The following is a 14,419-nucleotide window of genomic DNA, read 5'->3' as shown; positions in this document are numbered from 1 at the left end:
GAAGCTCTGTAAGAATATCTGCCTGATGCGGGGCTCCACCGCAGATTTTTCGTTTGGGGTTTACTCCTGTAGCCTTATACCTACCAAGGTTAATCCGCAAATCAGCGGGCAATGGTTGGTAGGTGCCAGTACGTGTCCATGAGCCAGTGGGCCTATGCACCGTCCCTCTGGGGCCCACTGCTACTCCAAGATCCCTTGCTGGTTTAGCCTGGTCCCACGAAGCACCCAGTTACCGTGTGTTACCACGAGGAGGCACAGCAGGAGTCTTGATGGCGAAGAGGCTGTGTACTGGCAGGGGAAGACTTATGCAAGTTGCTTCCCTGTTCGCCACGAGGGCTAGCCAGCGGCGGTATAATGCTGCCACACTAGACACATTACACCACCCTGTGCACACACACCCACACACACACACACACACACACACACACACACACACATACACATACACTGTTATGCATGGCGTAATGTACAGTGGTGCGTTGCTCTGTGCATAGTAAATATTTTTTAGACATGTTACCCTCAAATAGTGTAAATAAGGTATTTTGTGTAATTGTGTGTGAGCAGAGCTGGTACTTGATACATTAAAAATTTGTCTGTATGTATTTAGGTATTTTTGCAGCTTAATGTTGGAGTTCATTAATATTAGGTTTGTAGTCCCCTGGAGTATGGAGGGATGCCATTCATTGGCTGGCCTTGGAGGTGGAAGGATGTTTGAGTTTGTCAGTGGTGGATACCTTTTTCAAATCGGGTTTAGTTGAGTATTATATTCAGTGCTGCTCTATTATTATTCATGGTAGGTAAAGTGCAATCAATTATTGTGTTGTAAGGTGGATCATTGTTTATTCACGGTGACAATAGTAGTTGTTATTCAGGATCATGTTAATTCTTTATTCTTTTGATTTAATTTATCTTATGTAACCTACACACTTATTATGGTAATTTTTTGTCATTAAATTTTATTTAAATCTTTTGTAATGTGTATAATTCCAAACCTTCACTCCTGAACTGTTGGGATAAAGAGAGGGCTGTAGTTTAACCCAGGGCTAAGATGTGCTGAGTTACCAATTTGTTTCTTGTATCATATGTGCCCTCATTAGTATATTAATCTTTAACGTAATTCAAGTTGATAAGTTATGGCATAACAATACACACACACACACACACACACACACACACACACACACACACACACACACACAAGGAGGTCACTGAGAATCTTCAGAAAAGATAAGAAGTGTAAGAAAATGAAGGATATAAATTAGTCTTGCTCGGGAGGCAACCTTCCCCCACAACACAACTTAGCAGGCGACACCCGAGGCTGACCTGCCTCCGTGTCTGTGTTGTGTGGTTGTAATCTATGTATGTGTTGTAGGTAGGAGTGTGTTCTAATAGTGTGTTATAAGAGTATGTCATGGGTAACAGTGTGTTCTAAGACTGTGTTGTAGTGTAAGATGGGTAGGAGTGTGTTCTAATAGTGTGTTATAAGAGTATGTCATGGGTAACAGTGTGTTCTGTGTTGTACTGTAAGATGGGTAGGAGTGTGTTCTAATAGTGTGTTATAAGAGTATGTCATGGGTAACAGTGTGTTCTGTGTTGTACTGTAAGATGGGTAGGAGTGTGTTCTAATAGTGTGTTATAAGAGTATGTCATGGGTAACAGTGTGTTCTAAGACTGTGTTGTACTGTAAGATGGGTAGGAGTGTGTTCTAATAGTGTGTTATAAGAGTATGTCATGGGTAACAGTGTGTTCTGTGTTGTACTGTAAGATGGGTAGGAGTGTGTTCTAATAGTATTTTGTGCTGTGAGAGTGTGTCAGGGGTTGATGTGTGTTCAAAGAATGTGTTGTACCGTAAGAGTGTGTTATTGGGGAGAAATATGTTTTTAGAGTGTGGCAGTATTGTTAGAGTGTGTTTTGGGTAGGACTGTAATCTAAGAGTGTGTTGTACTGTAAGAGTGGTATGGGTAGGAGTGTGTTCTAAGAGTGTGTTATGGGGAGGAGTATGTTTTAAGAGTGTGTTATACTATAAGAGTCTGTTATGGATAGGAATATGTTCTCTGGGTGTGTGGTACTGTAAGTGTGTGAGATGAGTAAGAGTGTTTTTCAAGAGCGTGTTGGTACTGTAAGTGTGTTACGTATAGGTGTGTTCAATGAGTATGTTGTTACTGTAAGTGTGTGTTGTTGATAGGAGATTTTTTAAGTGCATGGTAGTACTGTAAGAGTGTGGTCTAAGAGTGTGTTGTACTGTCAGAATGTGTTATGGGTTGGAATGCGTTCAGTGAGTGTGTTATGGGTACTAACATCTCAATCCCCACATTCTAACGCAGAACCAATAAAAGAGTAAGATAGTCATATAGTTTCCAGGTAGTCTGTTCTCTTTTTAGTTCACTTTTATCAAGACTTAATCCTAATTTGCTTCCATGTGTGTCAACAATTTATTCTACAACACAATGAGCATAATCTCACATGTTTGAATGGTTTATTCTTGTGTTTTTAACTATCGGACTCATTCTACTTATTCACATCAAAATGGTTTTCACTTAATATATGCAATTGGTTTTGAATAGTCTAAGCTATACAGTATATCATAACCTATTTGTTATTATTATTATTATTATTATTATTATTATTATTATTATTATTATTATTATTATGATTATTATTATTATTATTATGATTATTATTACTCCAAATCGCCTTTCGAGAACAGGTGGAGTGCTCAGAAGTGCTGAGGGAGTTCCTGTGTACGCTTTATATGCCCGTGTGTACAAACTACGGCTTCCACCTGCCCCCTTGCCGCTCCCTCTGTAAACAGGTAAGAACCGCGCTGTCAATGTAACCAGTTAAGATCCGCTGGCTTTGTCAACAGGTAAGATATTTTATCATAAAATATATGTAATATCTACTTAGGTGAGAATATATGCTTTTGTAATGTACACAGGTTGGATGCGTTACCTTTGTAATTAGGTAATTACTGCTTCATCTGTAATCAGGTAACTCCCAGAGTGAACAGGTAACCTCTGATCCCCTTTGAAATAAGGTAGAATCCACTATATTTGTAAATAGATAAGATCCGTTGCCTTTGTGAATAGGTAAGCCCTCCCCGTTAGTGTGGTTCACTGGTGACGACCAAGCTCATTAGCACCAAGGGAAGAGGGAGGCCATCCTTTGCTTCACAGGTAAGAGGTTTTGCCAGGCTAATGTATTATATAATAAGACTGCGTGAGGCGGGGCTGGAGTAGATGTGATATCTGATGAACAAAGAAATGTAGTAGTCGTAGGCCTGACAACTCATAGAGCCCGGTGGTGCAGCTATTGTGCTTGCCTCGCCTAAGGTATAAAGATCGGTGAACGGTAATAAAGTCACAGGAAAAAAGTCAGTTTTGGTTAGGAAAAAAGTCACAGGAAAAAAGTCACATTTAAGGTAATAAAACTAAAAATATTTTAAAACTGTTATTAACTGACAATACATGACGTTTACGTATTGACAACACAATTTATATATGATGCACGTAGGTTAGGTTAGGTTAGGTTAGGTTAGGTTAGGTTAGGTTAGGTTGGGTTGGGTTGGGTTGGGTTAGGTGATATTTTTCTGTGACTTTTTTTCCTGTGACTTTTTTCCCTGGATTCATAAAGATCAATAGTCTCTAGACCTTGGTCTCGCCGTACTGTGCTAGTAGAGCGGATGAGGCTGCCGAGGTGTTGTGGGCAACCAGGAGGGATCACCTGGTGACCCACTTTTGTCTGAGGTGCCTGGAGTAACGTCACCTAGCCCCGAGTTCACACGCAATAGGGGTGGTACCGATACTTAATAAAAACGGCACCACTACTACACAAACGCAATTCACTAATATTATAAAAATCATTGACTTTTGATAATATTATGCTTCAAATTTCTAACCAAAGAACTGCAAGGCCTGGCAGCGCCGCTTGATTGGGTCAGGCCAAGTGTGGTAGAAAAATTCTGTCAGCCAATCAATCATTCGGGAAAGACATTCACAGGACTGTAAAATGGTGGTTGAAATATTATGAAAAAACTACAACAATACCACAGTAATCTTTCTTCAGCTTATGCGTTCTCTTGTGCAAGGAAGTCTGTGTTATAAATGGCAAGTCCTTGTGAGCTGGGATTATAACTCGCAAACATTTCTTACCAAGACTCTTTCCCATCATTATGTTTCTTTCTCTATCTGCTTTATGGCTTTTTGTACCAGCATCTACTCTTTAAGACTTATTTATTATTGAAGTCACTAGACTAAGCCTCTCACCTGTAATTTTTTTTCTTACTCGAAATGAAGCGAATTACAGACAGCGAGCTGCCCACTCAAACGCTCTACCCTGAAACATTTACGAGTCAACCCACCTGTCACCTGCGTGCACCTGGTGGCAGGCATCACAGTCAGGGTGAGAGAGGACACGGATGCCTCTTATTTTTTCTGCTTTGAAATTTGTAAACCAATTGGAACTTTATAATAAGGTACAGTATATGGTTGAATATTTGAACTAGTCTGAGTTATCAGTGAGTGTCCCATGTTTCTACTTGGTGATGGGAACTTCCTTCGTGGATTACGAATTATTAGAATACATTATATTTCACACCATTAACGACATTTATTAACAATACGTTGCCAACAACTCTGAATGGAAATACACTTAACGTCGCTGATCTCGTGTGTATCAAACACGAAACATTTTGTTTTTTGTTTGTTCATTTTTTTTTCTTATAATTTTGCTCGTATTTATTATCAGTCCTGTGAGATATTCAGCCATAATACAATATAACATGAGGAATAACCATGAAAACGACATATTGTTTTGACCAACTCTGAACGTAACAATATGATGAAGAACGAAATTGTGCCATCAAGCATCATACAGCCCATCTCTGTCAAAGCAAAACTCCCATACTTCACTGAACCCCCAAAATATATCAAACTATATTTGAATGCCTTTAGTCATTCTTCACCAACTTCCTTATACGCGATTTTGTGTACATAACAAAAGGATGATTGCTACTGTAAATAGCCTTTTGTTCATATACGTAGCACTATAAGTTTATTACACGTTATGACTCTAAATTCTAGAAAACTTACAACTTTACTGTATACAAAAGAGAAATAAACAGTTCACTTATCACTTTCTAGAGAAAATAATGCTTATCACAATGACTGATAATGTTTTGTGAGACTCAAACTCCTAGGGGCAGCAGCTGGTAATAATCACTATCATATTATGTAGCTTCCAACACTGGTTTGGATGTGTTGAATTTATTATGCTTGTATTAATGTAATTGTGTCATTGTTTACATGTGTTAATTAGACATTATTTACCATTGTATAGAGTGTAGTGCTAGTTTCTGGTTCTACTCCTCGACCTCAATCCAACACTCGCCATTCCCACCCCTAATTAAATCATCTAAGCTGGCTATTAATTCACCTACTCTGGCTATTAATTCACCTACTCTGGCTATTAATTCACCTACTCTGGATATTAATCACCTACTCTGGCTATTAATTCACCTACTCTGGCTATTAATTCACCTACTCTGGCTATTAATTCACCTACTCTGGATATTAATCACCTACTCTGGCTATTAATTCACCTACTCTGGCTATTAATTCACCTACTCTGGATATTAATCACCTACTCTGGCTATTAATTCACCTACTCTTGCTATTAATTCACCTACTCTGGCTATTAATCACCTACTCTGGCTATTAATTCACCTACTCTGGCTATTAATTCACCTACTATGACTATTAATCACCTACTCTGGCGATTAATTCACCTACTCTAGCTATTAATTAACCTACTCTGGCTATTAATCACCTACTCTGGCTATTAATTCACCTACTCTGACTATTAATCACCTACTCTGGCTGTTAATTCACCTACTCTGGCTGTTAATTCACCTACTCTGACTATTAATCACCTACTCTGACTATTAATCACCTACTCTGGCTATTAATTCACCTACTCTGTCTATTAATTCACCTACTCTGGCTATTAATCACCTACTCTGGCTATTAATTCACCTACTCTGACCATTAATCACCTACTCTGGCTGTTAATTCACCTACTCTGGCTGTTAATTCACCTACTCTGGCTATTAATCACCTACTCTGTCTATTAATTCACCTACTCTGTCTATTAATTCACCTACTCTGGCTATTAATCACCTACTCTGGCTATTAATTCACGTACTCTGGCTATTAATCACCTACTCTGTCTATTAATTCACCTACTCTGGCTATTAATTCACCTACTCTGGCTATTAATTCACCTACTCTGTCTATTAATTCACCTACTCTAACTATTAATCACCTACTCTGGCTATTATTTCACCTACTATAACTATTAATCTCTTACTCTGGCTATTAATTCACCTAATCAGATTATTAATCCCCTACTCTGGCTATTAATTCACCTACTCTGACTATTAATCACCTACTCTGGCTGTTAATTCACCTACTCTGGCTATTAATCACCTACTCTGGCTATTATTTCACCTACTATAACTATTAATCTCTTACTCTGGCTATTAATTCACCTAATCAGACCATTAATCCTACCTGGTGACTATTAATCACCTACTCTGGCTTTAATCCACCTACTCTGGCTATTAATCACCTAATGGCTATTAATTCACCTACTCTGACTATTAATCACCCACTCTGGCTGTTAATTCACCTACTCTGGCTATTAACTACTCTGGCTATTAATCACCTACCTGGCTAGTAATCACCTACTCTGGCTACTAATTCACCTACTCTGGCTATTAATCACCTACTTGGCCACTAATTCACCTACTCTGGCTGTTAATTCACCTACTCTGACTATTAATCACCTACTCTGGCATTAATTCACCTACTGCTATTAATTCACCTACCTTGCTATTAATTCACCTACTCTGGCTATTAATCACCTACTCCTATTAATCACCTACTCTGGCTATTAATTCACCTACTCTGTCTATTAATTCACCTACTCTGGCTATTAATCACCTACCTTGGCCATTAATCACCTACCTGACTATTAATCACCTACTCTGGTCTATTAATTCACCCACTCTGGCTGTCAATTCACCTACTCTGGCTATTAATTCACCTACTCTGTCTATTAATTCACCTACTCTAACTATTAATCACCTACTCTGTCTATTAATTCACCTACTCTGGCTGTTAATTCACCTACTCTGGCTATTAATCACCTACTCTGGCTATTAATTCACCTACTCTGGCTGTTAATTCACCTACTCTGGCTATTAATTCACCTACTCTGGCTATTAATTCACCTACTCTGTTTATTAATTCACCTACTCTGGCTATTAATTCACCTACTCTGGCTATTAATTCACCTACTCTGGCTATTAATTCACCTACTCTGGCTATTAATCACCTACTCTGGCTGTTAATCCACTTACTCTGACTCTTGATTTACCAACTTTGGCTAATAATTTCCAACCTTACCTGTCCAACATCTTTCCCCTCGTTAACCGAACCTAACCAAACCTTACATAACATAACATAGCAACCTAACACCACACAACCTAACACTAAACAACCTAACACAACACAACACAACCTAACACAACACAACACAACCTAACACAAAACAACACAACCTAACACAACACAACACAACACAACACATCACAACACAACATAACATACCTGCCCAAACTCCCCATGTTTATCACCTCTACCTTCGTTATCTTCACGTCACTCCTCATCCCCTCGTTTTCTTATCCTTGTCTACATTCCCTTCTCTCTCCCTCCTCATCCCCTTTATATCTCTCAATCTCATCTTTTTCCTTCTTTTGTTAACACCATCCTCACCCTCTTCCCTCCGTAATTCCTCCTCACTTCACCCTACACTCATTTTCTTCCCTTCTTTCCCGTATTTAACTCCTTCCTCCTTCCCTCTTATTCCACTTCTACCACCCATCCTCCCTCCTCACCCTTCATCTTCCACCACCCATCCTCAGCTCTTCTTCCTTTACTCCTCCTTACCTCCCTTTTTCCTCCGGCAGGCGAGAGAGGGGTGTGAGGGTGTCATGACAGATATGGGTCTCACCTGGCCGAGCAAGTTTGACTGCACACGCTTCCCGGAACACCACGAACTGATGTGTCTCCTGACCCTCAATCATAGTAAGTGTGTGTGTTAAGTGTGTGTGTGTGTGTGTGTGTGTGTGTGGGGTCGCACACAGGATGGTGATGTGCATTTAGTGCGGCAGCATTATGTTAGTGTTAAGGTACAAGCTCTGCTTGTTCCCTCTCGCTCTGAGCTACAGCCGCTGGCTAACCCTCGTGGCAAAAGGGAAGAATCTTGCACAAGACTTCTCCCGCCAGTACACTTCCTCTTCAACTTCAAGGCTCCTGCTGTGGCTGCTGTGGCAACACACAGTAACTAGGTGCCTCATGTACCCAGCGTAGACCAGCAGGGGGATCTCGGAGTATCAGTGGGCCCAAGAGGGACGGCGCGTAGGCCAACCGGCAAATGGACCCGTCCTGGCGCCTACCAACCATTGCCCCGCTGCCTTGCACATTAACCTCGGTATGTATAAGGGTACAGGAGTAAACCCCGAACGAAAAATCTTACTTAACTCCAACAAGACCCCAACAGCGGTATAGGCAGAAGAGGTGACCACCATGGGAACCCAATGACTACACCGGCTTGCTAAGGCAATGCCTGATGGCCAGGATACTAAGCCGATACCTAACAAACTGGGCTATTGGCAGTCCATTGCAACTCTCCCTCTCACCAGTCGTTGCAACACTTGCACCACTGGATCATGAAGAGGGAGAGCCAAAATGTATGGTTGCAGCCTGCACTCCTGCCTCACCACAGAAATCAACTCATGCTCTGCCATCATCCAGCTCACCATACCTCTCATCATCATCAAAACCCCTATACCCCCAAAAGTCCTATGGCGAAAGACAAGTGGCGATGGGGACAGGCAAAGATAACTGCCGGGAGTCTCTAGTCACAATTCTGCACATGGGCGGCACAGTTAAGATGGTTGTTTATGCACCGGGATCTAGGCAACAGTGCAATTTGGTCCTGTCTGTGCGACTAAGCAGCCATTTCGAGGAGCCACTCTGCTCAACCCACATGGGGAGGGGGCTAGAAAAGGTGCCCTAAACATAGCCTGTCTAAAATAACAACAACTTGACTGGGCAACTGCACCCAGTAAAGTCATCCCTATGCAGTCGAAAACACATTCAGAATCACATATCCAAACAAAAGCAAACTATACAACCTCTTATGGTCGCTGCATGGAATTTCAAGATCCTTCTTAATACTGACACAAATGAGCGTCCTGAACGAAGAACCAACCCTTGTGGCAAAAGAGCTGGCTAGGTATAACATCGACATAGCAGCCATCAATGAGCCATGGCTCCCAGACGAGGGTCAACTCACAAAACGGGGGTCTGGCTATACCTTCTTCTGGAAGGGTGAGCTTGCTGCGGAGTTGGCTTTTCCATCCGCCAACGCATTCTACACAGTCTAACTGAAATGCCTATTGGGATCAACGAGCGCCTCGTGACGCTCCGAGTCCCACTGAATCATTCACGTCATACCTTTTTCATCAGTGCATACGTCCCAACACTGGATGCAGAGGAAGACATCAAGGAGGCCTCTTACGCCGACCTCGACAAAGTGCTAACCTCTATCCCCAGAGAAGATAAGGTTCTGCTCCTTGGTGACTTCAATGCCAGAGTTGGCGGAGATGCTGACATTTGGCAGGGAACCATAGAGAGAAATGGACTAGGCAAGTGTAATTCCATCGGCCTACTCCTCTTCAGCAACTGTGCTGCACACAACCTCACTATCAACAATACCTTGTTTAAGCAGGCCGACAAGTTCAAGGGTTCGTGACAACACCCACGACCCAAACACTGGCATCTCATTGATCGCCGAGATGTCCTCATCACCTGTACCATGCGTGGCTCAGACCACTGCGACACTGATCATCGGCTTGTCAGAGCCAAGCTCTCACTTCACGTCGCCCCAAAACGGCGAAGGCAGCATGCCTCCAGAAGAGGTTTTAACACTAAGCGTCTGGAAGATTCAGTAGTAGCACATGCTTTCAGAGAATAGCTCGAACATGGGCTGGTAAAGAACCCGACACAAACAACCCAAATCCTAGTGCTGAATGGGGTATTCTCGACACTCATGACAAAAACCTGAAAAGAGACCCTCAGCCAGATCGAAAGAATACACCAGGACTGGTTTGATGAAAATGACCTGGCAATCAATGTACTCGTCGATGTTAAACGTGTTGCTTGAACTGAAAGGCAGAACATCCCTCAGTTCGGACCAAAGCTGATACTTTCCGCAAAAAAAAGGGGCGGCCCAGAGGGAACTTCGCATTCTAAAGAATGACTGGTTTAAAAATAAACTATATGAAACACAAAATTTGCCAGATCAGCACAAGATACACAAATTTTTCAATTCCACTAAAACATTTTATGGGCCAATCACACGAAGAGCAGTCCCCCTCCGCTCATCCGACCGTAACTCCCTAATTAAGGCGCTGGAAAGACCACTACCATTCACTGCTCAACCGAAACACCGATGTGGATGTCCTGAATACCCAGCAGGCCCCTCAGCATCCAGAGCTGACCCGCCTCAGCTATCCTCCATCCCTGGGTGAGGTAGCTACTGCCATCAACTAGATGAAAAATAACAAAGCCTCAGGACCATCTCCACTCAATCTTGGAAAATATATGGGAGAAGGAGGAAATCCCCCAAGATCTTAAAGACGCGTCCATCGTCAATATATATATATAAGAACAAGGGAGATCGGTCAGATTGTGGCAACTACGCGGTATTTTGCTGCTGTCCATAGCTGGCAAGATTATCTCCCGAGTCCTTCTAAAAATTCTTCTTCCTGAGGCGGAAAACTTCCTCCCAGAATCTCTATGCGGCCTTACACCATCACGTGGCACGACTGACATGATCTTTACTGCCTGTCAGATACAGGAAAAGTGTATAGAACAGCGTCGTGACCTGTACATGGCTTTCATCGACCTAACGAAGGCCTTCGACTCGGTCAACAGGGAAGCCCTCTGGTGGACCCTCAGCCTTTTTGGCTGCCCCAAAAAATTCATCGCCATTGTGAGGCAACTCCACGATGGCATGAACGGCAGTGTCCTATACAATGGCACCCAGTCTGAGTTCTTCCCCATCCAAACGGGGGTTAAACAAGGGTGTGTACTGGCACCAACTCTCTTTTCCATTTTCTTGGCTGCCTTCCTTACTCGTGCCAACGTCAATTTCGCCGGCTGGGTGGACATCGAGTACCGGATGAAGGTTTTTTTTCAACATAAGACAATTCCAGGCAGGAACAAAGGTGTCGGCATCTTCCATTACTGAGCTTCAGTATGCAGACGACCTCATCCTTGTCGCTCACACTGAACGCGACCTATACATGAGATCCTGAACACCCATGTAGATGCGTATGCACACTTCGGCCTTGAGGTGAGTTAAAGTAAGACTCAGATTGTCTTTCAGCCTGCTCGTGGTTCAGCCACACCTCCACCATCCATCCAGCTTAATGGTACTACCCTCTCCAATGTTACCCACTTTCGATATCTCGGCTCCCACCTGTCCATCACCGCGGACATCGATGAAGAGATTCAGCATCTGATCAGATGTGCAATTCAAGCCTTTGGCAGACTCCGAAACCGTGTCTTCAGCTGTAGGGAGCTGAAATTATCTACAAAGTTACACATATATTGAGCAGTGGTCCTCCCCACCCTGCTATACAGCAGCGAGACATGGGTCATACAGGAGGCACATCAAGGCACTTGAAAGCTTTCACCAATGTAGTGCACATCCCATTACACACCGTGCGTCCCAACGCAATGGATGATATGACCCCACCAGCTTTGGAAATGCTGAGGTCGAGGGTCCCGCCTCCCTGAGTTAAGCCCTGCTCTCCTTCCATTAAAACACAACCTCTGGCGGGTTCTTTACCACAGCATTCCCTCAGCAAACATATTCATAAAAGATTATAATGGTCTGAAACCCAACAAAATAATCATAAAATATCATGACGGTCTGATATCATCAAAGCCCAATCCGTATGCGCACACATCAGACATGAAATTACGTGAGAACGAGGAGCCAATCATGACTTGTCATGGGAACGGTTCACCGTCTGAGTTTTTAAGAACATAAGAACATAAGAATGGAGGATACTGCAGCGGGCCTATTGACCCATACTGGGCAGTCCCACTTATACCCAACCCCTTTCTCTCATATATCCACCCAACCTATGTTTGAAGCTATCCAGCGTATTCGAATTAATGATGATGTTTGATAACTTGTTCCACACATCCACTACTCTATTTCTAAACCAATGTTTGCCTATTTCGCGCCTAAATCTAAATATTTCTAATTTAAAACCATTGCTACGAGTTGGCTCCTGGATGGATAGTTTTAATACCTTTGTTATATTACCTTTGTTTATACACCTCGATCATATCGCCCTTCACTCTTGTAATATCTGTCAAGACGGTCGTTGACACCAACTGCCCTTGACAACCATTCATTGTCAACTCTGCTTCTCGGCAGGACACCACATATGATAGAGATCCCTCCCTAGCTCGTGTTTGTGACCATAGAAAATGGCCACAGTGGGCCGTTGTGTTGTGGGGGAAGAGGAACGGTGTGTGGGGACAGACGACCCATCGGCCACTATGTTAAGTCAGCTGGAACTGCAGCTGGAGCAATTGCGGAGAGAGATGGACGTTTTAAGAGGCGAGAACGAAGCCCTCAGGACTGAACTCCTTCAGGTGGGTGTCCTGCCTAGCAGGACACCTACGAAGGAGAGTCAGGAGGAGCAGGAGTGGAGAGTGGAATAGAAGAGGCAAGACGGTGTGGTGACAGGAGAAGAAAGGGCTGTTGGTCAAACCCTGCCCAGTGGTAAGGTCATTGCAGTTGAGGACAGCCAGGTGAGGTTCTTAAATACCACTTTTTGTGAGAGAGATAGGAAACGTAGAACTAGGGTGTGTTTTCCTGGGGCTGGGATTGGGCATATAGCTAAGAGGATAGATAGTGTTTTGTCAGGGGACTGTACCAAGCCAGTAGTGTGTCTTAGTGTAGGAGGCAAGGACATAGGAAAGGTTAGGAGTGAGGAACTTTCCAGGAGGTATAGAGAGGCGGTAGGGAATGTTAGAGATAGGGGAGGAATCCCGATAGTATGTGGTGTCTTGCCTAGAAGAGGGGTTGGCGGTGAATGGCTGTCCAGAGCAATTGCAATAAATTGCCGACTGGAAAAATATTGTACAAGCAATGGTTGGACGTTCATTGATAACTGACGACCATTCTATGCCAACGACTACCTGTACAGTCGTGACGGGGTACACTTGTCTCGCGCTGGGGTAAAGACGTTGTCTGCATCTCTGGAGCGTGAAATTGTTACTCCAAAGGGGGGGTTCGCCAGTAAAGAGAGGTCAGGGTAAGTGGGAGTCAAAAAACAAGCAGGTCCTGGGAAATAGAATTAGTTGCTCAGGACAAGGGGTAAAACAGGACCAGGGAAGGGTAGGTTTAAATGTATACTATACAAACAGTAGGAGCGTTAGAAATAAAATAGACTTGCTGAGAGCGGTTGTATGTACCGAGAATGTAGACGTAGAATGTAGACGAAACTTGGATGAATCTGGCGAGCAAGAACTTTTTATCAGACAGGGAAGGTAGGAAGGGGGTAGGGTCGCATTCTTCGTCAGGGATACATTAAAATTTTGTATTAATAATACAATAAGGGGTGAAATAGAAACCGAGTCTGTATTGCAAGAAAATGCGGAAGGAAGAGAAAAAAACTAATTATGGGAGTGATTTACAGGCCCCCAAGTCTTGGGAAACAAGCAGCTCGGCCCATATGACAGGAAATGAGTAGGGCAGCAAGATTCAACAACCTGTGCATTATGGGGTATTTCAACTTTAGATATATTGACTGGGACAACATTATAGGTGACTATGAATCTGAAGACTTCCTAGACGCAGTACAGGACATTTTATTAAAACAACTAATTACAGAACCTACTAGAGGTGATAATATATTAGACCTAGTATTAACAAATAAAGAAAATATTATCAGAGATATCACAGTAGGGGAAGAATTAGGGAACAGTGATCACATAGAAATCAGGTTTACCCAAAATTTGGAAACGAAAAATAATGTCAATATGGTCTGAGTCCCAGACTTTCGATCGGTTAAGAAGGTGAGGTCACCTGGGAAAGGTCAGGTCAGTCTCCGGTATGAAAGGGTTAGGTCACCGGCGTCACAACAATTCATCATGACTATAATATATTCACTAGTATACTACGTAAAGCACAAGAACAAAATTTACCATACAGAAAAATTTGGTCAAATATGAATGAGTCAAGTTGGATGACCAAAAAACTTAAA

The 14,419-nt window shown here is 42.7% G+C and overlaps 1 protein-coding gene across 4 annotated transcripts in view; it reads left to right on the top strand.

The window, feature by feature from the left end:
* LOC121877379 (frizzled-2-like) overlaps window positions 1-14,419 on the top strand; it is a 203,998-nt gene that overhangs the window by 94,475 nt on the left and 95,104 nt on the right. For all 4 annotated transcript variants that reach the window (XM_042383117.1, XM_042383118.1, XM_042383116.1 and 1 more), the window contains 2 exons: window positions 2,708-2,812; window positions 8,030-8,147. In XM_042383117.1, the coding sequence (XP_042239051.1) occupies window positions 2,708-2,812; window positions 8,030-8,147 (223 nt within the window). The remainder of the gene's footprint in view (window positions 1-2,707; window positions 2,813-8,029; window positions 8,148-14,419) is intronic.

Source organism: Homarus americanus, unplaced genomic scaffold, assembly GCF_018991925.1.
Source record: "Homarus americanus isolate GMGI-L3 unplaced genomic scaffold, GMGI_Hamer_2.0 scaffold367, whole genome shotgun sequence".
In the NCBI taxonomy this organism is placed as follows: domain Eukaryota; kingdom Metazoa; phylum Arthropoda; class Malacostraca; order Decapoda; family Nephropidae; genus Homarus; species Homarus americanus.
This window is presented reverse-complemented; position numbering and strand designations above follow the sequence as displayed.